At 47.3% G+C, this 26105-nt stretch overlaps 1 protein-coding gene across 1 annotated transcript; it reads left to right on the forward strand.

Moving 5' to 3' along the window:
• Positions 1 to 25774, forward strand: megf8 (multiple EGF-like-domains 8). Its single transcript, XM_086037895.1, has 43 exons — positions 1 to 452; positions 1920 to 2109; positions 2232 to 2395; positions 2483 to 2692; positions 2967 to 3147; positions 3248 to 3336; positions 3667 to 3880; positions 4057 to 4240; positions 4423 to 4568; positions 4665 to 4775; positions 4855 to 5006; positions 5637 to 5738; positions 5822 to 5969; positions 6961 to 7124; positions 8693 to 8890; positions 9230 to 9427; positions 9503 to 9757; positions 10600 to 10718; positions 10809 to 10940; positions 11020 to 11133; positions 11209 to 11292; positions 11387 to 11632; positions 12334 to 12518; positions 12593 to 12806; positions 13767 to 14010; positions 14240 to 14372; positions 14492 to 14742; positions 14861 to 14971; positions 15041 to 15159; positions 15313 to 15535; positions 15639 to 15974; positions 16549 to 16684; positions 16758 to 16989; positions 17245 to 17371; positions 17451 to 17661; positions 18131 to 18345; positions 18734 to 18929; positions 19012 to 19180; positions 19625 to 19817; positions 19888 to 20058; positions 20323 to 20453; positions 20784 to 20916; positions 21465 to 25774. Exons 1-43 carry the CDS (start codon positions 423 to 425, stop codon positions 22950 to 22952), a joined length of 8649 nt encoding a protein of 2882 aa, XP_085894021.1. The 5' UTR covers positions 1 to 422; the 3' UTR covers positions 22953 to 25774.
• Positions 25775 to 26105: the final 331 nt, after the last annotated feature.

Raw genomic sequence — 26105 nt, forward strand, 5'->3', positions numbered from 1 at the left:
CGGCATCTCCACAGGGTGACGCCGCCGAGCCAGGCATGCCTGACTCGCTTTTGTGTCGGTGGCGACCTCCAAAAACAAAACGAGCATCTATCCTGTGACTCCGGCTGCTGTAGACTAGTGGCGAGAATTAAACGCCTCATTCCTCTGCTTATTTATTGGCCTTGTCAGTTCCAGAACGAGGCAGCGGGGCGGCGTGTTACGTCGCCCTACATCAATAATGACTGATCCGGAATGAGTGCGCATCTGGATTCCGATTGAGGCTGTGCTCACTAGCCACCTAGCGGATAGCCGTGTTGTTGTTGTTAGCAGCCTGCTAGCCGGCCGGGCGGCTTTCTCTCTCTCTCTGTAACAACGACGAGCTCACGACTGGCTAGTTTAGCTTAGGGGCAGAGAGAGAGAGAGAGAGGGGGAAAAAGATGTAAATGGCTACGGGGCCGGAGAGACGGGAACTGGTACGTACCGTATGTTGGCAAAATGTAACGAAAAAGATGCTAGGTAGCTAACTAGCGAGCTAACGGGCCATGGCTGGTTAACGGTGTAGCATCGCTTTGGAACACTCTTTAGTGTTATCCTCGCGACACTCGGTGTTTATTTTTTTCTGCTCTTAAGTCACACGAAACAAGAACTAGTTGGTGTAACGTGATTTGTTTGAATTTTAAATTACGTTGTAAAGCTTGCAGCGAATTCGCTAAACAAATCAAGCGTTTTTAGAAGCTGGTTCCTTAAAAGAAGTCCTCTTTGTCGAGCCTTTGCAATACTACAACTTCGCAATCTGAAATAAAAATGTAAACGTGTACATTGTAATTTTGTTTTCCCACTTAGAAATGATGGAGGGGTCTGAAATTTCCTCGTGAGTCCACTGTGACAACGGAATCCTAAATAATCCTAAATAACATAGATTTTTTTTTAAGTATTTGTATGTTAGTGCTGGGAATAAGTGTTAATATTTGGTGCAAAACCATTTGTTTACAATTACAGAGGTCCTTCTTCACCAGGTTTGTACACACTGCTGCAGAAAGGAGTTTGGCCCGTATCCTTAACACAGATCTCTAGATCTGTCAGGTTTTGGGGCTCTCAGTGAGCTTTAGCTACTGCCAAAGATTTTCTGTTGGATTTACGTCTGGAGACTGGCTAGGCCACTCCTTGGTTATCTTGGCTGTATGCATTGGGTCATTGTCATGTTCGAAGACCCAGCAGTGACCCATCTTCAGTACGGGAGGGAAGGAGGTTGTTGGCTGAAATCTTGCTATACATGACCCAGTTCATGCTCTCCTTAATACATAGATAAGTATATCATGAGGTGCTTTATATATGTATACTGTATGTACATATTGAGAGAGAGCGATATCACTGGATAACACCAAAACATTGTACAGTGTATTGATCCCTCTGTGTTTACAGTAAATAAATCCCTAACAAACTCATAATTTCAAAATGTACATCGATAATCAAGCCCAAAGATTTTTAAATGAACCTACAGCCGTTGCTCTCTGTAGGTGTAAAAAGCATGATTAAAAGGGACTGACAGTAATTATTAACCTTAGGAATAAACTAGGCCAGGTTGAAATACTGTACTTCCTATTTTCAGTCTTCTTAAATTAAATTTAGTGGCAAATTAATAGTACGCTGCCATCTAGTGGTCAACGGTGGAATTACAGCCAAAATAAATGCAAGGCAGAACAGAATAGTTAGGAACTGTACAAAAAAACCCTCGCAAAATAGCGAGACCATGAACGTGGAATTCGAGATTGACGATGGTTAATTGTATATATGAACAAAGATGTATCATTTGTAGTAAATACATTTTTGGACAAATTGAGTGAAATTTCAGGACAGTTGATGGGAATCACGAATGTACACTCATTGAAATCCGCCTTATGATTCACAGTCATCTCCGTTTTCTTCCCCAAATCACACAGACAGCACCAGGGATGGCCTCCCCCCTGCCCGTCTGCTTCCTCCTCGTGCTGGCGCTGCTGGCCTGGTGGCCCACGTGCCAGGCGGGTGACTGCAAGGGTCACCGGCAGGTGTTGAGGGGACCGCCGGGCTACGTGACAGATGGACCGGGGAACTACTCGGTCAATGGCAACTGCGAGTGGCTCATCAAGGGTTTGTATTACAGCTTTCTAACCTTAAAATACAGCAGAGGCACCTTGTCTTGCCAGTTTCACAAATTTCAAGTTTTTCAAGTTGCAAGATTTTTTTTCCCCCTCATCTTTCTATCCTTCCAGCACCGAGCAGCAGCTACCGCATTGTGCTGAACTTCACCTTCATGGACACAGAGTGCACTTATGACTACCTGTTTGTGTACGACGGAGACTCCTACCAAAGCCCTTTGCTGGCCAGTTTGAGTGGCAACACCCTGCCGCAGCCCATCGAGGCCACATCCGGGAAGGTTCTTGTTTTTTTTTTTTTTTTTTTTTAACCGATCATCCCAACATGTGTTGAATTTCGATCCTGACCTCGCTTCCTGTTTTTGTAGATGCTGCTTCATCTCTTCAGCGACGCCAACTACAACCTGCTGGGCTTCAACGCCACCTACACCTTCTCCGTGTGCCCCGGCGCGTGCGGCGGCCACGGACGCTGTGACCCGTCCACGCACAAGTGCCACTGCCAACAGGGCTGGGGCGGGGCGTCTTGCGCGACGCCCCTGTGCTCCCACACCTGCTCGACGCATGGCCAGTGTGACAAGGTGAGGTTTGGAATGAACACACGTAGCTAGCGCAGGCAGATAAATCGATTTCAATTATTCATTCAAGTTTGTTTCGGAGTACAATAGTGAAAATCAGGCCAAAGCAAATCCCAGAAGGGGAAAAAAATAAAAAGCAAAACTTGATGAAAATAATGTTATTACCATTTTGTTTTGTGTAAAACAATAATAATACATTTTTAAAAAATCTGAGATTTTAAAATCACTAGCGAGAATGGTGATTTTTATTTATTTATTTATTTATTTTTTGCATCAGAAAGGAGAGCGTTGCCTGTGTCACGCCGGGTTCCTGGGTCACAGTTGCCGGCTCGGTCTCCATGACGACAGCGGGGCGGGACAGTGGTGGCGCATCAGCGAGGGAGACCCCTACATGTCGCCCAGGACAGGTTCCGCGGGCGTGTACCTGTCCGCCACTGGAGCCATGTACTTGTTTGGAGGTGAGAGTTGTTTGCTTTTTTTTTCTGCTTTGCATTTTTAGGTTTTGTTTTAAAGCAACAGTGTGATTGTTTGGTGTCTTGTCTTTCCCCAAAACTCCAGGATTTGACCTGAACAGAGCGCTCGGTGACTTGAACAAATACAACTTCACATCCAACCAGTGGGAAAGCAGGTCTTATGGTCACTCACCTGTAAGTACCCTTAAGTACTTTTTCCTTTCGTCAAAATACCCAGAGGATAAAAAATATCAGCTCACACTTTAGACACCTCGTTTCTTGTCTCGCCTGAATGAGTCAATTTTTAGGTCTGGTGTAACACCACTCGGAGAACTAGAACCAAGCAAAAAATGATTTTTCTTTTTTATGATTTTATGTCACTAGTTTCATTTTATACCACTTCACAAGTCGACTTGTGCATTTGAATATGATGAAGGCGTTTGAGCCTGAATAGTGTAAACGACCATTCCAGTTTGTAACACAGAAAATTGGATTATTCATATTTGATTGTTATTTTCTCTGCAGTTGGCGCGGCATTCCCACACGGCTGTGGAGTGGGTGGGAAACATGGTGATCTTTGGTGGGGAGCTGGCCAACGGCTCCTTGGCCAGCGACGTTTGGATGTATCGCCCCCTACAGGATGACTGGCAGCAGCTTGGCTTTCCCAACACTGGTGGCGCCCCCAATCTGGCCAATCACGCCACAGCCGTAGTGGACAGTTACCTCTATGTGTTTGGAGGTGGGTTTTTAAACACAACATGCTACCCTGGTGTTTAACACGTAGCTACCCTCCACAAAAAAAAAAAACCAAAAATCTGCGATACAGCATGGCAGCAGCAAGCTGGGGAACTCTGTAAATGCAGTGCTTACGAGCAAGCTTCCACTTCACTCCCGTTTCTGCTTGTTATATGCCAGGTCGCACGGAGGAGGACATGTTTTCCTCCTCCCTGTATCGGTTCAGTCTGCGGGGCTCTGGGCGGTGGGAGATCATCCAGCCCACCGGTGGGAAGCCACCGGCCACCGCTGGACACTCCATGGTGTTCCACAGCCCCTCCAGGACGCTACTGGTCTACGGGGGGCACCGGCCGACCACCGCCAGGTAAACGACCTAAAAGAAAAAAGGCGAAGATGTCATTTTAAGGTTGAAACGTTTTTTTTTTCCCCATTTGTGGCACCTGGTGATGCCGACTAGCGCAAGAAGCTAACATAGCAGTCAAGAGCTCCACTCGGGGCTCCTTCTTGTCAAACAGAACAAAATGATGGGACTACGTGATTTCCTAGGTTTAGCGTGAGGGTGAACAACACGGACGCATTCCACGTGGACCAACGCTTTTGGACGGCGTTCCGCTCCCGCTACCCGGCGACCGGCCCCCGTGAGAGAGCCTTCCACTCAGCCACCGTCATCGGAAACTACATGGTGGTCTACGGTGAGCCAAAATGGAAGCGCAGGCCTCAGCTGGCAAAGCTTTTCTTGACTTAAGTGACTTTTTGTGTGTATTTGTCCGTTTGTCCGTTCCCTCAAGGTGGCAATGTTCACATCCACTACCAAGAGGAGAAGTGCTACGACGAGGAGATCTTCTTTTACCATTTGGGCTGTCACCAGTGGGTGTTGGCAGGGGAGAGATGGTCACTCAGTGAGTTGCTCTTCTCTTTCTTGGACTTTTGTCTCTCTTCCTGTTTAGGCCTATATTGTATCCTTGTGTTTTTCTGCAGGTGGGGAAGCTGTTAAGGGGCGCTACTCCCACGTCGCCGCCGTGATGGAGGGGCGGGTGCTACTGGTTGCCGGCGGCTACAACGGCGTCACCCGTGGAGACCTTGTGGCTTTCAAAGTCCCGTTGTTTGTCAGTAGCAATGAAGGTGACAGGGTGAGAGAAAACACTTATGTTCATATCAGCAACCAGTAAAAAAAGAAATTTGCCGTCTCATTTTAATTCATTGTTGTTTGTAACGGAGCTCTTTAGAAAAAGCCGACAAATCCTAGCGTTAAAAGGCATTGTTTAACTCATTCACAGCCAGACATTTTCATAACCTCTTTTACCCGAACGTTATAAGAAAATTGAAAAAAATATAAAAAAGTTCCTGGGATTGAATGGCTGAAATGTGAAAAGACAAGTAAATTCGTCAATGGCAGTGAATGAGTTAAAGACGAAGTCAACCCCAAAATTTTCTTTGCAATAATATGGTCTGCGCACCTCCACTAGTCTGAACACGGCATTCTCATTAATATTGCATTTGTGGAATATGAGTTAAATAAAAAAATCCACCTGTTTTTAGCCATCTCAGGGGGCGCCAGTGATGGCCAAAAATGGGTGGATTTTACCACTGAACTCATATTCCACAAACGCAATATTAATCAGAATGCCATGTTTAGACTATTGAAGGCACATTTTATTGTACAAATTACTGTAGAGAAAATGTTTGAGTTGACTTCCCCTTTAAATGTCATGTATGTTATAACGGTATTATATTTGTGTCAATATGTCTTTTGTGACTAGGATGCCCTTTGCGCCGAAGCACTGGATGAAAGCATGTGTCTGAAGAACCCAGAATGCAGCTGGTGTGAAGGGCGCTGTCGAGAGTATCAGCCCACTAATCAGGTAATGTGGAAAGCGCACAATTGTAAATGGACTGTCATCATTACTGCAGCAACTCCCCCCCAACTGCCTTTTTCCATTGGCAGTGCGGCAGCACCGGCTGCCTGGGGCTGGCGCGCTTCCTGTCCGACTGCCAGTCCTGCCTGGTGTTCAGCGGCACGCCGCCCACCCTGGCCAGAGCACCCGGCGAATTCGGCTGGTGTGTTCAGAACGAGTCCTGCCTGCCCGTGTCAGGTGAGAGCCAGGGAGGGAGGAAGGAGGGGCGGCGGCGGTCCGAGGGCTGCGTCGCATACTGACGGAAATATATTGGGAGGGACTAGATTTGGGTTGGGCGCTTGTCAGAGACGAAAAGTTTTGTTTTGGGTGTTTCCTCAGTGTCAAGGAAGGGCTCCTCAAATGGATGAAGCATTCTTTGACTAATTGTAATCCGTATTTCTTTTTTATGGTTGGATTGAAGTTACTACAGCTATTTGCTAATAAACAATTATGGCAATGAATGCAAATGTATTTACAGGTAAATAAATGAAAATATTCAGCATGGCAGACTAGTGGGTCGAATGTCTGCCTTTAATGTTTTTCACAACCCTTAGGTGTTATTATAAGTCTATAAATGTGTGTGTGGGGGGGATAATTTCCCTTCTGTTGTGTAATGCGCATCTTGATTTGTAATGATGTTTTTTTTTTTCCCCAAAAGCAAAACATTTAGACTTTGTGTGCCATTAAAGTCAGTAATGCTGCAAAAATTTGAGAGACTTAGAATGATGTTAAAATTTCCACTGTTATTTTTTTTTTTTTATGTTCTTATCACTCCATTATATGTCTGAAGATGCGATTATAGTGAATTTTAATAACAGAGAAGAGTGAAATGGTAGCTTCTTTATGTTCTCATGAAACAGTTGACCACCACTGGTTTCTTTCATTCTCTGTAATACGTCATGTACTGATGTACTGGGGGGGAGGCTAGCATCCTTGACATTGAGAAACACCAGCACTTGGCTCAATGCGCCCAGCTGAGATAGCAGAGGTCACTCCCAAAAAACCAACAACAGTCATTTGACACGCCTCTTCCATCTCTCTGGCGCACGTCGCCAGTGTTTCACCACTCTCTGACTCCCGTCCGGCAAACACCAGCGCGGCCGATCAGGCTCACCGCATTATTTTTGAGATCTCACGAGGTCAGATTGTATTTGTCCGTGTTGCTGACCTCTCCCTCTCGATCTCGCAGAGCAAAGTGTGTGCCATGTGGACCAGATCTCGGGGGCGTACGGCTGGTGGGGGGAGCGTACCCTTTTCCTAACCTCCCTCCACTCCTGTCGCACCGAGAACTATGTCCCGGGACTGCACCTGCTCACCTTCCAGCACCCCCGCAACGACTCCCAGCCTGACAAGGTACGGAGTCCCAGTCTCAAATAGTTGTGCTTGTAACTCCTCCCCCTCTTTACTTACCGTATCCGTCCTTCCTTCCTCCAATGTTGCTTTCTGACTTGAAGCCGGGATTTCTATTACCATTTGGTGCCTTGCTTTGACATTTATATGTATGTTCAAGTGACTAGTTATGCCATAAGACATCATTTCACAGAGGTCCTAATTTTACAGGAATTCAGTCATATTTATGCTCGATAGAGTGAACCCCTGCTATGTGCTGGTATAGCGACTGAGCCATACTCTGCGAATAGCGAAATCCATGAGGAATTGATGTCATCGCCACCCACTAAAAGTTGTGTAATTGCCTGTTGTTGCCGCAAGTTAGCAGCAAATTTTGGTTAGTTGTTAGAACTTTCTGGCTTTGAACCTTGGAACATGCCTTTGTGTGTTCTCGTTGAAGAAACCATAAAGGTAAAATATATTTGAAAGGAACTGTAATTGTAATATATGCCCTGCGATTGGCTGGCGAACAATTCAAGATGTACCCTGCCCTACGTCATCTGAGATGGGCTCCGGCACACGTCTGACCCTGTAAGGTTCAAGCGCCATAGGAAATAAATGGATAAAGTTGAAATATCACGAGAAGACACAATTTTACAAGTGTTAAGTACAGAGAGCAAAGTAATGATCATAGGAGAATTATATGTTCATATTACAAGAATAATAATGAAGAAAAAGCAAACTAGAGTATCTGAGTAATAGAAACTGAATGTATGACTCTTAATGGGGTCTAAAATATTCTGAGAGTTTAAAAATAGTTAATAGCAATAAAGATTAAAGAAATGAGAAATGTGAGAAACAGATTGACGCATAACAACAAAAAGCAGCGTACCATCACAAGATGACTGATGAATATATGTTTAATTAGAACAAACAGAACAACAACACAAAGTAAATATGAATAAACTTTTATCATATAGGAAAAAAAATAGATGTCTTTATAACGTCTGAAAAGCCGACACAAGCAAGGCTGACTGCTATTTTCACATCCTACAGATAAACTGTATGAAGACTATGTCGCCTTGTTAGAGCGTCATAGTCCAGCGACGCAGCAGACAGGCCAGTCATAAGTCCTCTGTGAATTTAGAGAGTGGAAGACAAGATACCAAAAAACGATTAGTGACTCGTCGCCTTCATTCTTTAAACGCTGATGGCAGCGTCCACTTCACCGGCCCTCACGTCAGCAGCGCAGAGCAGTCGATTGTGTTTATCTGCTTATAGTCTGACTGTTTGTTGAAAATGGCCGATCTTCACCCAGAAGGCGGTATTTTACTTTAAGACGGCTCGCTCACTGACACATTTCAGAAATAGCCCGCTCACTTACCTCATGATTTAATTTCACACTTGGTGGGTGGGCAGGCACTCTAGACATGCAGCTGTTTCTGTGCAAGCAATTCAAAAGTCAGTTTTCCACAGTGTGTCCCTTTTAAAGTATTGCAGTAGTGTAGAGAATAGTGCCTCTGTTGATGTGTGTCCACTTGCTCCACCCCGTCCTTCGCTGTGCCCGCCCCCCTCCGCTGTGTTCTCGCCAGGTGTCCATCTTGCGCAGCACCACCATCATCCTCAGCCCGACCACCGAGATGGACGTGGCCCTGCAGTTCAGGGGCTTCATCCACCCACTGTGGGGGGCGCCAACGGCCCCTCCCGCCGAGACCGTCTCCATGTGGGCCCGTATCCAGAGGCTCCACTTTGAGGCCCGGGTGGCATCGGGCCCCAACTCCAGCCAACTGGTGAGCAAAATGGGGCTCGTCGTGACAATTTAAAATTGGACTTGGTGGCAGTGAATAGTGAATAGTCATATTGTTACATGCAAAAAAAGAGCAAAGCTGAAATTTTGCAAGGTTAAAGTCACATTTGTATGCCAAGTTTTTTAAATAGTTCCATAACATAACGTAACAAATTTGTATTAATTTTTTTACAACAAAGTAGTTAAAAAGTATTAGTAATGATCTTATAAGACCAAATATGATGAATTGTTCTAGGCTTTTCCTACCAGTTTTTCTGAAGTTTTGTGATTTTTTTTTTTTTTTTCTTCCCCTGATTGCCATCATTTTGTTGCCTCCATGCAGGAGGTGGTAGGCCGTTGGGCGGCTCAGCAGGAGAAAGAGTTGAAGCTGCTGTCTCGCCCCGACGGGAGTAAGCTGTTCTCCAACCTGACCAGAGGCAACCATTACCTGGTCCAGGCCGAGGGCTACCTGAACAACTCGGGCTCGGGGCAGACCAGTGAGATGGCCCTCATCTGGAACAGAACTCTGCCGGGAGGGAGCGTGAGTATTGTTTTTCCTTCCTGTTCGTCTCTGGAGCAGCAACTTGAGCCCATCTCTTCTCCTCTTGAACTGCAGGAAATCTCCTTCCTGTTCCTGGAACCCTATCGCTCAGGTTCCTGTTCAGGCTACATGTCCTGTTTGGCCTGTCTGTCGGACCAGTCTTGCGGCTGGTGCCCGTCGCTGTCCCGCTGCCTGCTTCGGGGACCTGAACTGGAGCCGTGCCCAGAGGGGGATCTGGGAGTGGGAGAGATGGCTCAGCGCCATCTGCTGCTGGCACCCCACCACTGCACACTGTGCGAAGAGTACAGGGATTGCGCGGCTTGCACTCAGGTAGGCATGCGTTCAAGATTTTGCACACATGAATTTGTGAGACCGCAATACATTTTCTGAAGAAAAAAAATGTCCAAATGCAAGGCATCATTTTGCAAGAGAAAAAATATTTTATTGAGAATGAAGTATTATATAGCCTACTACCAAAAAGTCAGAAATGTAGTATGAGCAAAATTGGAATTAACGAGGGTGCAAAGTTGAAATTTAATATACCGGTAATATAATGATAATAAAAAAGTAATCATTTTATGAGAATCAAGTCGGTGATTTACTTGTAGGAATTGAGAAATGCTCATGACTAAAGTTGTAATGTTACAAGAATAAGTAGAGTGAAATGGCAAAACGTGAACGGCGAGGGGCGATGACTGCCAGGATAAAGATGGAAGATTAAACAAAACAGTCAACATTTTTAGAAGAAAACGGTCATCATTAAAAGTGAATTCATTTGTAATTTCACAAGAATGAATTGATAATTTTGTAAAGCCATAATTTGAAGAGGCAAAAATTGAAAATATTTAGAGAATTAAGTTTTAATATTACATACACATACAGGATAGTTGTGTAAGCATCCACGCACATTTTTTTAATGGCATAGGGACATTACAAGCACCTTGCTCAGTTACACTAACAATGAAATTCATTGTTACACTCTGGCCCTTTTACTTTTTAGTGTAAATGATATTTTCCTATTTTAAAACTTGCAAGAGATTCCACAAACCTCAAGGCTGCAATTTTTGTGTGTGTTATTGATTGAAGTATTTTCTATACAAAGCAGTGTCAGGTGACCTGGATGATTTAGGTTTAGAACTTCCCCCTCCAAAGGTGACATTGTCCTCCTGCAGGACCTTTACTGCGAGTGGCAGATCAACTTCAGCAAGAAAGGAGACTACCAGTGCAGCAGGAGAGGACGCCTCGAGGGCTCCATACGCCACCCGGCAGGCTGTCCAAGAGTCTGCAACCAGTGAGATAACAATGAGAATGGTCTTAATCCACGGTTTAGTGCATCTGTTATACAGCATACTCCAACGGTGTTTATCTTGGCTCCCCCAAGGCGGAAGACGTGCTCCGAGTGCCTCTCCAACTCCAGCCAGTGTGCTTGGTGTGAATCCGCCCAGGCCTGCTTCTATTTCGCAGCCTACCTCACTAAATACCCGTATGGAGAGTGCAGGGACTGGTATGACAGGTAGCGATCACACGCCGCTATTCGGGCACACTGAAATTGGGTTCATAATGCTAATTTGACCGTTTTCCCACTTGGCCAGTGTGCATTCGGTTCCGCAGTGCAAGCAGTGTTCCGCTTTAAACACTTGCACCGACTGCCTGCGAACCTTCCAATGTGGCTGGTGTGGCGACTACAACAACCCCACCATTGGAAAGTAGGTCGAGTTGACGACAAAGGCCAGGTTACGTGATCGTGTTTTTTGTTTCATGTTGTCATTTGATTTTTCTAGATGTTTGAGAGGCGATTGGGCTGGAATGGACGACCCATCTGTCTTTAACTGCAGCGTGGCCGTAGCTGAAGCGCGAGCTGCTAAGTAATCTCCAGCTCACCCGCGGCCCAAATGAGGACATTTGCCCCAGAAAAGAAACAAGATGATTTTCTTCTTCTTTTCTTTTCTTTTCTTCCAGCCCTGAGCCGCAGACTTCCGCCCCGCCTCGTCCTCTGGACATGGACATGGAGCTGGAGCTGGAGCACATGGAGGTGGAAGAGCAAGACGCCGTGTGGTCCTACCCCACTTGCCCCGATGTGGAAGAATGCCGCCTGGGCCTCCACAACTGTCACCCCTTCGCCACCTGCATCAACACCCCGACCTCTTACGAGTGCCACTGTGAACGAGGCTTCACGGGGGACGGCACTTTGCACTGCAACCAGACGTAAGACCTTGTTCATCTCAAAGGGGACGCGTTATGCATTGTTTTTGCCAATTAGAACAGTTTCAAGGGTTTATAATGCCTTTCTAACAAGCTTTTGTCAATTGCCCAATGATTAAGCATTTTAGGACACGTTTACGCTCCCTATATCTAGTCTCTCTGAGGCTGCTGTGTTTTAAGGGAACGGCCCAAAGTGACTTCCCATAAAAACAATGAAAGCCTTTGGAATTGTGGAGGCAGCCCTTCACACACTACAATGAAGCACATGGAATCTTTCCCCGTATATTCCGGATCACTATTTGCTATTTTTCACAGTCTTTTTATGTGGAACCTACGGACCCTTACTAGAAAAAAAATTCCAACCTATTTACTGTTATGTAATATAATACATTTTAAGTATATAGTCGAATATAAAAGTATTACTTTGGCGTCGTATAGAGGAATCTTGGTGCTAAGAGCCCTGGTATTCAACCGCGAATATAAAAGTAGAGCTTTGCTACTATCTTGTGCCATTTTTAAGTCTTCATAAACCTTTTAGAGGGCATCAATTAGTCTTGGACCTTTGACTATTCGTGGCAGGCCTGGTACCCCAAGAACAGTCAAGAGACCCAACTATTTGTATACAAGCCATTCAAAAGTACCTTTTCCACAATATAGCCGCTTCAAAGTCCGGATGTTTCAACTGAAGCCTCCCCAACCCGCAGGTGCTACAATGAGTGCAGAGAGGGTCAGTGCAGCGGCAGCCCGCGCTTCGAGTGCGAATGCTCGTTGGGTTGGACGTCCGATCCTGCCACTCTGGTCCTGAGTGGCGTCGAATGTGATGTGGACTGCGGCTGCAACTTTCACTCCACCTGTATCACCGCGCCGGGGATATGCGATGAATGCCAAGGTGGAGCCTCAAAAGCTTGCTTGTATTTCCTTCCACATGTGTCGAACTGACTTTCCTCCGCCTTCTCTTTTTAGACTGGACCACAGGGCCCCACTGCGAGCACTGTCGCCCGGGGAGCTTCGGCTCGGCCTTGGCCGGCGGCGGCGGATGCGTGCAGTGCGAGTGTAATGGCCACGGCGACCCGCTGCGAGGATATTGCCACAATCAGACGGGCCAGTGCTACTGCACACATAACACCCAGGGCCCGCACTGTGAGTCCTGCCTGCCCGGTTACTACGGTGACCCCAGGTAAGTGCACATTTTAGAAATTCAGCGAACCCCACTTGATGGTGGTGGATGCATTACAAACCCACATACAAAATCTGCAATATTAAGGGACCATTTGAAAAACAAATGTCACCTCTCTAAACATATTTAAAAGTATTCAAGTGTTTCTTTGCGTCTGTTCCCACTTTTTCGCTTGCTTCAAGCTGTTCGTCACTCCGAGTTGAACTTTGCAGTCAAACGTGTTAAGTTCATTAGTAGTAAGCTCAATGGTATGTTATGTATGCAACCAGCAGAGCAGCCATGCACTTATTGCAAAGGATTGTAAGATACATTGAAATCAGTATGTTGCATTTTTAAAATCCAGTTAAAGCGGAAAAAAACCAACAGTTTTTGTCATATTTGCTTAAACTGCTAGTGTGAACCGATTAAAATGATTGTGCAACACTAATAGTCTGTTTGAGATTGAGTGTTATAGTACGTAAGACTCCATTATGAATGAGAAGGTGCTTTTCTGTGGATGCATAACACTGCACTTGCTATGCATATAGGAACATTTGAAAATATTGTACTTAATGATTCGATTAAAATATGTTACACATCAATGTTTGAAAACAACAATTCTAAGAGATTCAATGTATTTTTTTAATTGATACTGTAGCACTGAACTGTACTTAACAAGCATACTATACAGGATTAAGAAAAGATTCAAGCCACTATAACATTATGCACAGTTTGAACGTTTAATTCAGTGATGTTTTCATGTACTACTAGAGTACAACACTTTGAGAATTACTGCCATAAAAGAGCACAATTATAAAGAGCTATCCCAAAAAATCGTCGGCGCAGGAGAACTAAATGAGGGCTCACTATTTGGCAAGTCGAGAAGACGTTCTCACCCCAAGACTCCCATCGGACTATGTTGTCTTATTTCATTTCTGTGTTTCTTCCACATTAGTGTTTCTTCTTTGCTCCCTCCTGTAGCAATAACGGGACATGCTACCGCCAGTGCCAGGGCCGCTCTGTGCTGCTCTCCTCCACCTCCTCATCCCCTGCCGTACCTCTCTCCTCATCCCTGGGCTGGCGGAGTGGCACTGAAGGCAAAGGCGGACTCTCCCACTGCCTTTGGGTCCTGTCGGTGACCGAGAGCCTGGCGCCCTGTCTCCCCAGGCAGCCGTGTCCGCCCGTTGCCCTCACGCTGCACCCCGACTCCCACACGCACTGTAAAGTGAGTTGACATGTTAGCTCCGCTGCTTTTCAGCGTGATCTTAGAACAGAAAGTGAAACTTGGTGCAATTGCGTTGTTGAATTTATTGGTCAGATTCATGGTGGAAACAGTTTTGAAAATGGTTTTATTTGACGCTTACCTTTTGACGTCACTAAAAACCTGGCGTTAAAACATGGCTGCAGAGACTTTTTATATCTGCTATAAATGCACTGATGTGTTTATGTTGCAGAGCTCATACGTGTATGTGTTCGATGGTCTTCCTCGTTTCCTGGACAACGGCGTCGTACATTCAGACCATAACTTGATCGGTGCGTTTTGCGGCACAACAAGGACGCAGCCTATCACCGTCGAGGCCACCTCAGGTATTTAAGCCCCCACCCCGCACACCACAGGTATCCACCCCCCACCGCCCCCACACCACATGTACTCCTCCTTTAAAACCAGCTGACCCCCGTCTTCGTCCCCCGTCTCCCGCCGCCAGGTGTGATCTCCGTCTACTTCGAGGCCAACGTGTCGTCGAACAAGCCCCAAGGCTTCAATGCGTCTTTCTGGGTGCGGCGGTGCCGCCACAGCGCCGACGATGGCGACGACGGGTCGCCCTCGTGTCCGGGTGGCGCGCAGTGCCAAGGCGGGCTTTGCCAGTGCCCCCCGGGATACGGGGGCCCCCGCTGCGACCGGCCTGTTTGTCCCCAAGACTGTGGACTTGCAGAGGGCCGAGGAGCTTGTAATATAGTAAGCGACGTGATGATAAGTTCAGATGAATTGCAGAGGGTGGCGGCGTGATCTGATGAGAGCAAACGCTGGTCGCATTGAGTGGCGATGTCTCATTGATATCGCTTTCTTCTCTCAGACGCTGGGCGTGTGCGTGTGCTCAGAGAACTGGGCCGGCTCTGACTGCGCTGTCCCTCGAGACTCCAACAGCCTGATGTGGGAGACGCTGCTGGACACGCAACTGACAGTGGTACAGCATAAATGTCAACGCTAAATGTCATATAGCGCCAGACGTTTAGACGCACTTTTTGCCTTCCAGAACCAGGCCCACAGGTTCCTCCACAGGATGGGCCACTCTCTGGTTTCTGGACCTCACGGCAACCTTTGGATGTATGGGGGACTCTCTCTTTTAGAGGGCATTCTCGGAAATATTTACAGGTAACTAACAGTCACATCAGCAATATTGCTGTGTATTAAGTCGTAGTTATGAGGCGAGGCATTTATTTATTCAAGTAGAGACCGCTATTTAATGTAATGCTCTATCTTCAATTGTTTACGGATGTGTCATAACGGCTTTTTATCTCGTTTTAGATATTCCGTGTTAGAGCGCCGTTGGACTCAAATGTTGACGAGTTCGGCGGACGAGGGTTCCACGCCGGCCCCTCGTTATCATCACGCCGCTGCCCTGCTGAGCAGCCACCAAATGGGAAGCGGTCACAGTTACATGCTGGTAGTGGGCGGAGTCACTCAGCACTCTGTTGCCATGGACACTTGGAGTCTCAACCTCAGCAGTTTGGTCTGGAGAGAGCACAAGGTAGAGAGGCGGGCTTCTTATGTGGAATTTGCAATATTTGGACCGCAAACTGATTGTTGTCACCCCCTAACCCCAATTTACAACCCCTTACCCTCTGTGGCAGAGCTCAGTGCTGCCCCCGGTGGCGGGCCACACGCTGACGGTGCGTCGGGACAACTCGGTGCTCCTGATTGGCGGTTACTCCCCAGAAAACGGCTTTAACCACCACCTGCTCGAGTTCAGCCCTCACACGGGAAACTGGACCGTCGTGGCGCACACCGGCACGCCGCCGACGGGTTTATACGGCCACTCGGCCGTTTACCACGAGCAGACTGACGCCGTCTATGTGTTTGGAGGTTATCGTTTCCATGTGGAGGCTGTGGAGCCATCGGGAGAGCTTTACAGCCTCTACTACCCCAACTTCACCTGGTCGCTCCTCGTGCCCTCACAGGGTAATAAGGTAAGAAGAGCTACTTTCCGTGTGTCACATTGCGATTAATTTGTCCACCATACTGTGTGACGCATTTTAAAACAGTTCCCACGTGTTTTAATAATATGTCTGGTGTATGGTACCGTCAAAATATCCCTGGAGCAAGACTGACTGTAGTCCTTCATGAAAGCAGGCGGATTCTTTGTGTTTAATTAAAAAAAAAAAAAAAAAAAGACATTTTCTCACTTCTACCTTTTTATTAGTCAATTTGATGACATGTCACAGACAGTAACTGACACATAATCAATTCATAGAAAAAATAATAGTCAATTTAATATATTTTAATCTATTAGAATAAACATGTATATTTAAAATCAAGATTATCAATATTTAATCAATATCAATTATCAATAATTGGCGTTTGACAAATTGTGATTTGACAATATGTCAAAATTCAGGATGGCTTGCTTGTGGAACATTTTCATTGGTAGAGAGAGATTGATAACTAAAGATTTACTAAGTTGTACACAATTTATTTAAAAAAAAAAAAAAAAAAAAAAGATCACTTACCTATTTCTGCCATTCCACTTGATTTCTTTTGCAGCCCCTCTCACGTTTCTTCCACGCCGCAGCCCTGATGAAAGACACCATGGTCATCGTGGGGGGACGGACAGAAGCGGAGGATTATAGCAACTCGGTGTCCTTGTACCAGATCAACTGTAACACCTGGATACAACCAGGTAGTCCGTCTTGTCTCTCTGCATCTTCCTTAGTTCCGCTCTTTTGTCCAAGCGCCACATCTGCATCTCCCAGACTCGGCCATTGGCGACTCGGTCAATCGCTCGGTGTCTCTCGCCATGACGAGCTGGGGCGGCAGCCTCTTCTTATCTGGGGGCTTCAACGGGGTCACCTTGGGACGACTCCTGAACCTCACGGTGCCCGCCGACCCCTGTGCCGTGATGGCCACGCCGGAGACCTGCAACAGCACCACCGGCAGCTGCGTTTGGTGCCGAGGGGCCTGCGCATCTTCCGATAGTGCTGAACGGTAAACGCGTTAACGTTAGCTTGGCGTTATTTTCGGCAACACTGGAATTTCCAAAGTTGCTCCATGATGTTGGTCAAACTTCAATTTGTAGTAGGCTCCATCTCACTTTTGGTCCTAATAAGGGACCAGTGTTGTGTTCTGTCTTAAAAAATTGGTCATATTTTTATTTTTTGATTGAAGCCATTCATCTTTGAAGTGTGTTGTCAATATTGATCTTATGTACAATTTCAAAAATTCTCTCCACCTTTCAAATAGAATGGGCTGTTCCACTGGCCAGTCGCCGTGTTCGCCAACCCCTAGCCAGCCGGATCAGTGCCGCAGACTGAAGACCTGCAGCGAATGCCTGGCCCGACATCCCAAGACATTCTCCGGTCCATCGCAGGTCGTTCCCGCCCATTCTCATAACGCCAATGGACACGGCTCCCCTGTGTTAAATCTTTGTTTGTGTTTTGGTTCTCCAGGGTGCTTTCCAATGCAAGTGGTGCACCAACTGCCCCGAGGGGGCTTGCATCAGCAGCTCGGTCAGCTGCACGTCCGAACACGACTGTCGCATCAACCAGCGAGAGATCTTCCTCTCCAGCAACTGCACGGAAACCAGCTGCGAGGCTTCCGACTGCCCCAAGTGCACGGCGTCGGGCAAATGCATGTGGACCCGCCAGTTCAAACGCACAGGTAGCGACAGTAGCCTGGGTAATATGGTCTTCAAATCAAAGCGCAGTTTTTTTTTTTCTTCACAAAATTCTGATTTCCAATTAAAAACGTTTTTTTTTTTAACTCACTGGCATATATTCTTTATCCTCTGTGAAAGACAAATGTCGTTACAGCTTAACGAGTCACTCAGGATATTGACAATGCCAACACAGACAGACAGACAGACAAACAAAGTAGAGCCACTCTCTTCTTCTTCACCGACTTTCTTTATCATACACAAAACAGGATAAAAATGATTCCGCTCATGTTTGTTTCTTAGCGATAATTAAACTCACTACTCGTGTTATTTTTCCATTAGTTGGGTGGGAAAAGTCCCTATTTTGGCAACACCGACTGCGCTTTTGCATCCTAACTGGATTCATCGCCCAGCTCCAAATATAATCGTCTATTCCCGTGAAAACAAGGCTCACTCCGATGAACTCTTCACCAGGCGAGACGCGGCGTATCCTGAGCGTCAACCCCACCTATGACTGGACCTGCTTCAGCTACGCCCTGCTCAACGTCTCGCCCATGCAGGTGGAATCCTCGCCGCCGCTGCCGTGCCCGCCGCCCTGCCACACCCTCCTCAACTGTAGCCTCTGTCTGGGCTCCAGAGGCTCTGACGGGGGCTGGCAACACTGTGTGTGGAGCATGGCCCTGCAGCAGGTACGGCTGACACGATGGACAAGTGCTGTCGGTGCTTATGCCTTAAAAAGTGAGAATAATACCAAGGCCCGCTTACACTGCTTGTATACAAAGAAGCAGGGCTGCAACTCATCAATTAATCTGTGGATTATTTTTTCGATTAATGAGTGAATCAGATAAAAAAAATCATTTCAAATATGTTTTTAATTTCTATCCCTTTATTTTAAAGCAGGACATTATTTCCAAATGGCAGTGCAAAAATATAAACATTGATTTTGATTCATTTCCTGGTTTGGTCCGTAACATGTTAGAAAATCGGCAAAAATGCCGCTCATTGTTTTCCAAAGTACGGTAATGCAGATATTTGCAACTGTCTTAACTTGCTCATTTCTGTAACCCCTTTCTGCAGTGCATGAGTCCGTCGTTCGTGCCGCTGCGATGTGAAGCGGGCCAGTGCGGTCGCCTTCTCTCCGGCGGAGACTCCTGCTCTCCCCAGTGCTCCCAGCTCTCCCAGTGCTCCCAGTGTATCGCCAGACCCCAGTGCGGCTGGTGCGCCACGCGGGGGGGAAACGGAGCAGGATACTGCCTTCAAGGGGGACTTGATGGTGACAACAGTTGATTTTGGATGGGCTCTTCCCAAATATTTCAAGCCAAATTTCAAACCGTTGTACTCTTTCGTCCTCACAGGAGTGAGTGAGGGTGTGTGCCCGCTGCGGAACAGCAGCTGGTCTTTCCTGAACTGTCCGGAGGAGGACGAGTGCGCTAACGGCCATCACCACTGCAACAGCACCCAGGACTGCCATGACCTTTCTCAAGGATACCACTGCACTTGCAAACAGGGCTACATACTGAGCAGGTGAGCTCACTGGCCACCGGTTTAAAAAGGCCACTGCAGCCTCTTCAAATTGAACATTCCTGAAGTTGCACATTTAAGGATTACTCCAAAAATGGTTCTGGGGGGGGAAAAAAGCCCTTTAAAGTTGCTCAAAACGATGAACTTGCAAGACGTCATGCGATATGGTGACACTTTAACACGGCAAGCATCAAAATGATGCCTGACCCTAACCCAAGGAAATGAATCCTACCAAAAAAATGTGGCAGGATTGTACTATATTAGTAAATTAGGTTAAGAGCTTGGTCAGGAACTAATTGAACTTAGGTATTCTGTAGTATGTCTTTTTTGACAATGGCACTTTGAATTGAGCCCCGGAATGCATCGTGTTCAACTGTAGAAGTAAGTAACAAACAGTGAGGCTATTACATTGTATGCAATTGTCTTTTCCTTTTATCTTATGTCTAGTGTAAGTGGTCTGTGTGAGCCGGTGTGCGCGCAGGGCTGCGTGAACGGGACGTGCGTGTCGCCCGGCGTGTGCCGCTGCCACTTTGGCTTCGTGGGGGACAACTGCTCCTCCCAGTGCAGCTGCAACAAACACAGCAATTGCGCCAGCGTCGCCAAGCCCGACATTTGCCTCGAATGCCACAACAACACCATCGTAAGTGGCTAACGTTTGCACAGCGCGCGCCCGTCGGGTGTTTTTACGCTTCGCCTTCCCCCGATTGCAGGGCAAGCATTGCGAGAAGTGCAAGCCGCTGTTCGTGGGCTCGGCCAAAGGCGGCGGCACCTGTCGGCCGTGCCGCGAGTTCTGCCGGGGGAACAGCGCTTTGTGTTTGTCCCGCGATGAGCACAAGAAGGCCCAGGAGAACCCGCGCCGCTTTCCCCTGGAGCCCAACAGCGTGAGTAGCGAGCGTCTTTGCTTTTGGAAGAATTGAATAATCTTTTGTAGTGCACACAAACCTGGCAACCCATCAGTCGTGCTATGATGAGGAGTCCGCCGCACGAGATTAATCAATTGAGATTCAAGGATTAGGTTTTTGACATAAGAAGAGAATGGCAAAATGCCGGTTTGCAACGTAACGATTTGAGCGACAACAGCTACGATATCTAACCTCATAAAATCCACAAAGACAAAGAAGCTCTCCCACCTGTGGTCATGACAGATCCACAACTGGGTGTCGGAGGGTCCCACCGAGGAGAACGCGGTGTGCGTCAGCTGCCAGAACAACAGCGTTGGCGACAAGTGCGAGAGCTGCCTCAGCGGCTACTTCCTGCTGCAGGGGAAGTGCGAGAAGTGAGTGGCCGCCATCGGTACCGAGACGAACGGCCGCTAAGCGATTTGCAACCATTTGCTTTTACGACGTTACCGACACACAACTTTTCACGGTTACGAATGGAATGCCTGGAAGCGGTTTATGCAGCCGTCCGTGTAAGAAGTGCTCTCGCGCTTCCTGCTTTATTTTGAATTGTTTTGTATTTACGGCTGAGAAGTGTTTTTCATACAAGTATGTGCTGTAATTATGACTTTACTACTGCATTGGCCTAGGTCAGTGATAGATTACGGTTGCAATAATAACAAATGAAAAGAAATAAAAGAAATGAATAAATGTCCTCGCAATTCCAGGTGTCAGTGTAACGGCCACGCAGACACGTGCAATGAGCACGACGGCACGGGTTGTCCGTGCCAGAACAACACCGAGACCTCCTCCTGTCTCAGTAGCCCTCAGAGCGACCGCAAAGACTGCTACAGGCAACAGGTACGAACTACTTTTTTTTTTTTTTTCACTAAAATGAAAGAATCCACTCAAGTGAAGTCATCTGTCTGCGTCCACCATTAAAACTTTTCGAAACTGCGCGCTTAATGTATCGATCGCCATTTGTACATTCCCTAATGTGCAACAAGTATAAAGAACAGTTCAATCCTGAATCATAAAACTTGATGATATCAAATGACTCATCCTTTGAGATGCCCGACGGACACGTGCAGTAAAGGAGAGGGAACAGAGTGATACTATGCTCACATTTTTCCAGATTATCTTGCCACACACCCCGCACAACAGGATAATCGCTCAGAATAATCTTTCGGCGACATCCCGAATTCAGCATTTACTATTTACTATGCTCCCTTGGATTAGAAGGGGAGCAACTGGGCTCAGGATGAGACCGATTATCAGTATATGTGCACTGGGCCGTGAGGTATTGCAAACTGAACTGTGCAGTTTAGTGAAAACGAAGCCCCACCGACCTCAAAAAGTGAGCGATCGACTCGGGAGTTTGCTGATTAACTTTGTCAAACTGCCTCCAGTGCGCCAAGTGCAAAGACTCCTTCAACGGCACGCCGGTCAACGGACGCCAGTGCTACCGGCAGTTCAACGTGGACACCGAGTGCTGCTTCGACCCCACGTCGCAGACCAACTGCTTCCACGACCCGACCATCCGCAACCTGCCGCGGGGCCGCACGGTCTTCTTCGCCGCCCAGCCCAAGTTCACCAACGTTGACATCCGGGTCACCATCGACGTGACCTTCGGCGAGGTGGAGGTGTACGTGTCCAACTCCCACGACACCTTCATCGTGGACGTGGACCGCCGCTCGGGCGTCCACGCCATCAAGATCGAGGAGGAGTCGCGAGGGACTACGTCGGCGGGGGCGGACAAGGACTCGCCGCCCTCGCCGATCAAGGTGTTTGCCAACGCCTCGTCGGGTCTCGGCGGAGGCGTCATCTCCCACAATCCGCTGCAGCTGCAGGCGAAGCCGGCGGGCTCGGAGAGGGAGATTCGTGAGGAGCGTGCCGAGGGTCTCATTTCTTACATCACCGTTTGGAAACCGCAGACGGTTCTGATCGTCCGTGGCGTTCGGGACCGGGTGGTCATCACCTTCCCGCACGAGGTGCACTCCCTCAAGTCCAGCCGCTTCTACATCGCCCTGCGCGGGGTGGGAACGGCGGCCAACCAGGGCGAGTCCCAAGGCCTGCTCTTCCTGCGCCAGGACCAAGCCCACATCGACCTGTTTGTCTTCTTCTCCGTCTTCTTCTCCTGCTTTTTCCTCTTCCTCTCCGTCTGCGTGCTCCTGTGGAAGGTCAAGCAGTTCCTGGACTTCCGGCGGGAGCAGCGGCGACACATCCAGGAGATGACCAAGATGGCGTCGCGGCCCTTCGCCAAGCTCACCATCTACCTGGAGCCGGACGAGCCGCAGCTCATCTATCTCCCGTCGAGCGGCGGGGGCGGCGTGTCGGTGGCCCACGCCCGCTCCGCCAAGCTCGGAGGGGTGATGGTGGGCCAGAGGGGCCGCACCGGGGCCGGGTCCTACAAACACGACCTGGGCTCGGGACCGGCGGGGCACCACCAGCACCACCTGGCCCCGGGCGGGGGCAACAACGGCCAGCACCTGCCTCTGCACTACCTGAACGCCCACCACTACGCCGGCACCGCCACCGCCGGCAGCCAAGCCTCGCTGCAGCACCACCCGTCCACGTACAGCGGCTACCAGCACTTCTGCCGCTCCGACCCCTTCCTCTCGCAGCTCATGGGCTTCTCCTACTCCTCCTTCAAGGTGGGGCCCATCACCCTGGAGCCCACCGACGACGGCATGGCCGGGGTGGCCACCGTCCTCTTCCAGCTCCCCGGCGGGGTCTTGGCTCCCAACCGGGCCTGCTTGGGCTCGGCGCTGGTGACGTTGCGGCAGAACCTGCAGGAATACTGCGGCCATGGCAACGGAGGCGGGCACCCGGGGGCGGGCGGCGGCGGCCGCAAGGGGCTGATCGGGCATCAGCACCTGACCACTATGGCCATGTAGGGACGTGGGCCAATAACAAGCGCTGGGAAAAGAATCGACCTCGTTTCTTCATATGGTGGCCGTCAGCGCGGTGCGGTAGTGGTTAGCGCTCAGTGCCTCACAGTCACGAGATCGGGGTTCCAATCTCTGTTTGAGTTCTCTCTAATCTCGCGTGGGCTTTCTCGGTGTACTGCGGCTTCCTGCCACACTCCAAAATCACGCATCTCGGCTGAAGGGTCGAAACAGTCCATACATGAGAATGAGCGCATTGACTTTTTGTTTATTTGTGCCCCGCAACTGTAGTCCACCTTTTGCCCGCAGTCTGCTGCGATGTGATAGGACAAGCACTGTAGAAAATGGATGGATTTATGATAGTGCTCAGGTGGTTAGCACAACTGCTTAGCCGTCAACAGATCCGGGTTTGAATCTCTGTCGGAACATCTCCTGTGTGGTTGTGCTTGCGTGGCTCTCCTGCGTGTACGCCAGCTTCATCCCACATTCCCAAAACATGCGTGCTAGGTTCATAGAAGTCTCTCGGTTGTCCATTGCTGTGAATGTGAGTGTGAATGCTCGTTTTGGTTAGTGGTTGACGCCAGTTTATTTGATCATCGGTTATACTGCGTAGGGGACACGCCATCATTAGTCGGAGACTGCTTAGGTGCTGCTGTTTTGATTCGCAACAGAGTTCAAATGCCTAAGCCCTTCACACAGGAAGTACCGTACCGGCATAGACTCGCCACTACGTACATCCACAAACAACCCAGGCTAATCTTAGCTCCTCCAGAACATTCAAAGATGTGAGTTAACGGACTTCCGTGACACAAGTCGCTGCTTTGCTGATAGCAGAGGTTTTAGCGCAATCTTATTGATATAACCCTAGCACAATAACCGTAAATAGGTGAATTTGTGAATAACAAACCTCCAATAGACATGGGTTCTTATTTATTCAGTAATCATATTTTAAACAGAACTACACTGGCTAACGCATTGAAAGTCCGTTTCGGGGGAACCTTATTAAGAGGATGAACATGACAACTACCCGTACAAACTTGAATATTGCCAAATTCAAAATTGTACAATATACAGTCACAGATTGGCTTTTTGTGTGCCATTTACATATATCTATATTGTAGCCACATTTGAAACCGTTTCCTCCGTGTCATGTCTCCACAAAATTTGCAAGGGATGGGCTGGGTAGTTGCTGTTGACGTGGCGTCTTGGGGCAGCTACACGAGGGAATGCGGTCAATTCAAGGGGCTGGAAAGCATCCACTTGAGTCCATTGGAAAGCATTATCGTCACCTGTGGTGAGCAAATGGAACACACTGTATATTTTGCTTTGTTATCAAGTGTCCTCTACGACGTTCGGCCATACTGTATTCCTGCGTTCCACGGTGACCAAGCCGGCCGGCTCTGCTTTAGAATGCACTAATAGACATCATGTCGCTGTTGTTCACTGTGGAGGTGCCAAGTCGGACTTTAAACATGGAATTGGTACCTCTGAAAAGTGGAAAATCAAAGTTGCAGTAGAGGGGCGGGGGCGGGCGGCTGGGGGTTCTTTTTGTGATTCTTACAGCTGGAAAACAATATTTGGCCCACCTGCTCTGTTACATTGTTTTTCCAGCACATTTGCCTTGACTGCTTGCCTTGTCTGTGGCTTACTCTAACACGTGTCGGGAACCTATATCAGTTTACAGAAGTCCTCTGATGGGGATTGCGCAATTAAGTATTATGAGCATCCCAGGGCGTTTTTGTAAGTGTTCTTTTCAAGTTTTATTCAATTTGGTATTTTTTTTTTTGTCATTCTCCTGACAATTGAAGTCCCCTTTCGGGACCGCAATGTGCAAAAACATTAAACAATTTGCAATTTACGCATCCATCCAGGTGAATTTTTTTTTATTTTATTTTAGGGGTCCCAAACACGACTCCAAAACTCGGTTAAGAGCGCCACCTGGAAAGACGGAAAACAAATAGTCCACGACACCACTGTCGCTGATAAACAAAATTTGGTGGAGCCGCCAATCAGAAGTAGTGATGCTGACGTAGGTTCCCAACCCCCGCTCATGCGTCTATGGAAGTATATTGAATTCTGTAAGGACAGTAATATATGTACTTTTTTATGTTTTGTAAAAAGAAAAGGAAAAAAGTCACGTTCTGTTTTTTGACGCTGGTGATAATTTAATGACAGATGCGCATATTGTTCTTGAAAATGAAAGAGAGACATTTGAGCCTCTGTGTGCATTTTGTTGTATGTGAAATGTCTGTTTGGCTAGTTTTGCTGGACTGCTTCTATTTTGGCGACCCGCCTCGCACAAATGATTGTATGAGCAATCGTAGCTGCCGTTTAAAAGATAATGTACAACAAATGGAATAGTCGAGTTTTGCAAGTACAGTGAAAATTCCCTTCAAAGCTTCTCCTGGGGAGAGATTGACAGCATTATTATTTGAACTGAGACTGATGTCTTAACCCACTGGTAGATTTTTTTTTTTGTTGGGTTTTTTTTTTCCATTTGTTTTTTTGGAGTTCGTTTTTTACACTGCACAGAGCAAACGAGCCCCGCCACACTAAAAGTCACTTGACCTAAATCATTAATGACACAATTTGGAATGGTGCTATTATATGTAAACTCCTGCTACATTCAAGTTCCATTGAATACTGTCGCTATTTATAACCCCACCCCCAATAAGCATTAATGCGTTCTTTTTCCTATGTTGTATTTTTTGTTAACATGCTTTATATTTGTACATAAGATTTGTCTTTGTTTTTGAAAGAAGGGAACTGTGTTGTACAAAAGATTGCATTATCTGTCCTCTGTCATACGAAATAAAAATCTGTGAAACGTTGCAATGTTTTTACTAAAAATACACAATCTACGTTTACGTGTGTGTGTGTACAGTGTAAATATATGTCGATGTACATATATATATATACAGACCGTGAATTTCCCCTTGTAATCATAATTAAAATGCCATTTTTTAAAAAGTCGTGTTATTAAAATTCATAGTAAAATGTGTAATTCTATTTTTTAAAATTATGTATTATTATATGTGTTTCAATTACAAACATTTATTGTTGGAATGTAATTCCAAATGAGTTCGAAAGAGAAAACGCCACGAAATAAATAAGAGGCGTGCCTTCCATGGAGCACTTTAAATATGGACGCCCCTGCCGCGC

Source organism: Filicampus tigris, chromosome 8, assembly GCF_054856515.1.
Source record: "Filicampus tigris isolate MCC_2025a chromosome 8, RoL_Ftig_1.0, whole genome shotgun sequence".
NCBI classification, from domain to species: Eukaryota; Metazoa; Chordata; class Actinopteri; order Syngnathiformes; family Syngnathidae; genus Filicampus; species Filicampus tigris.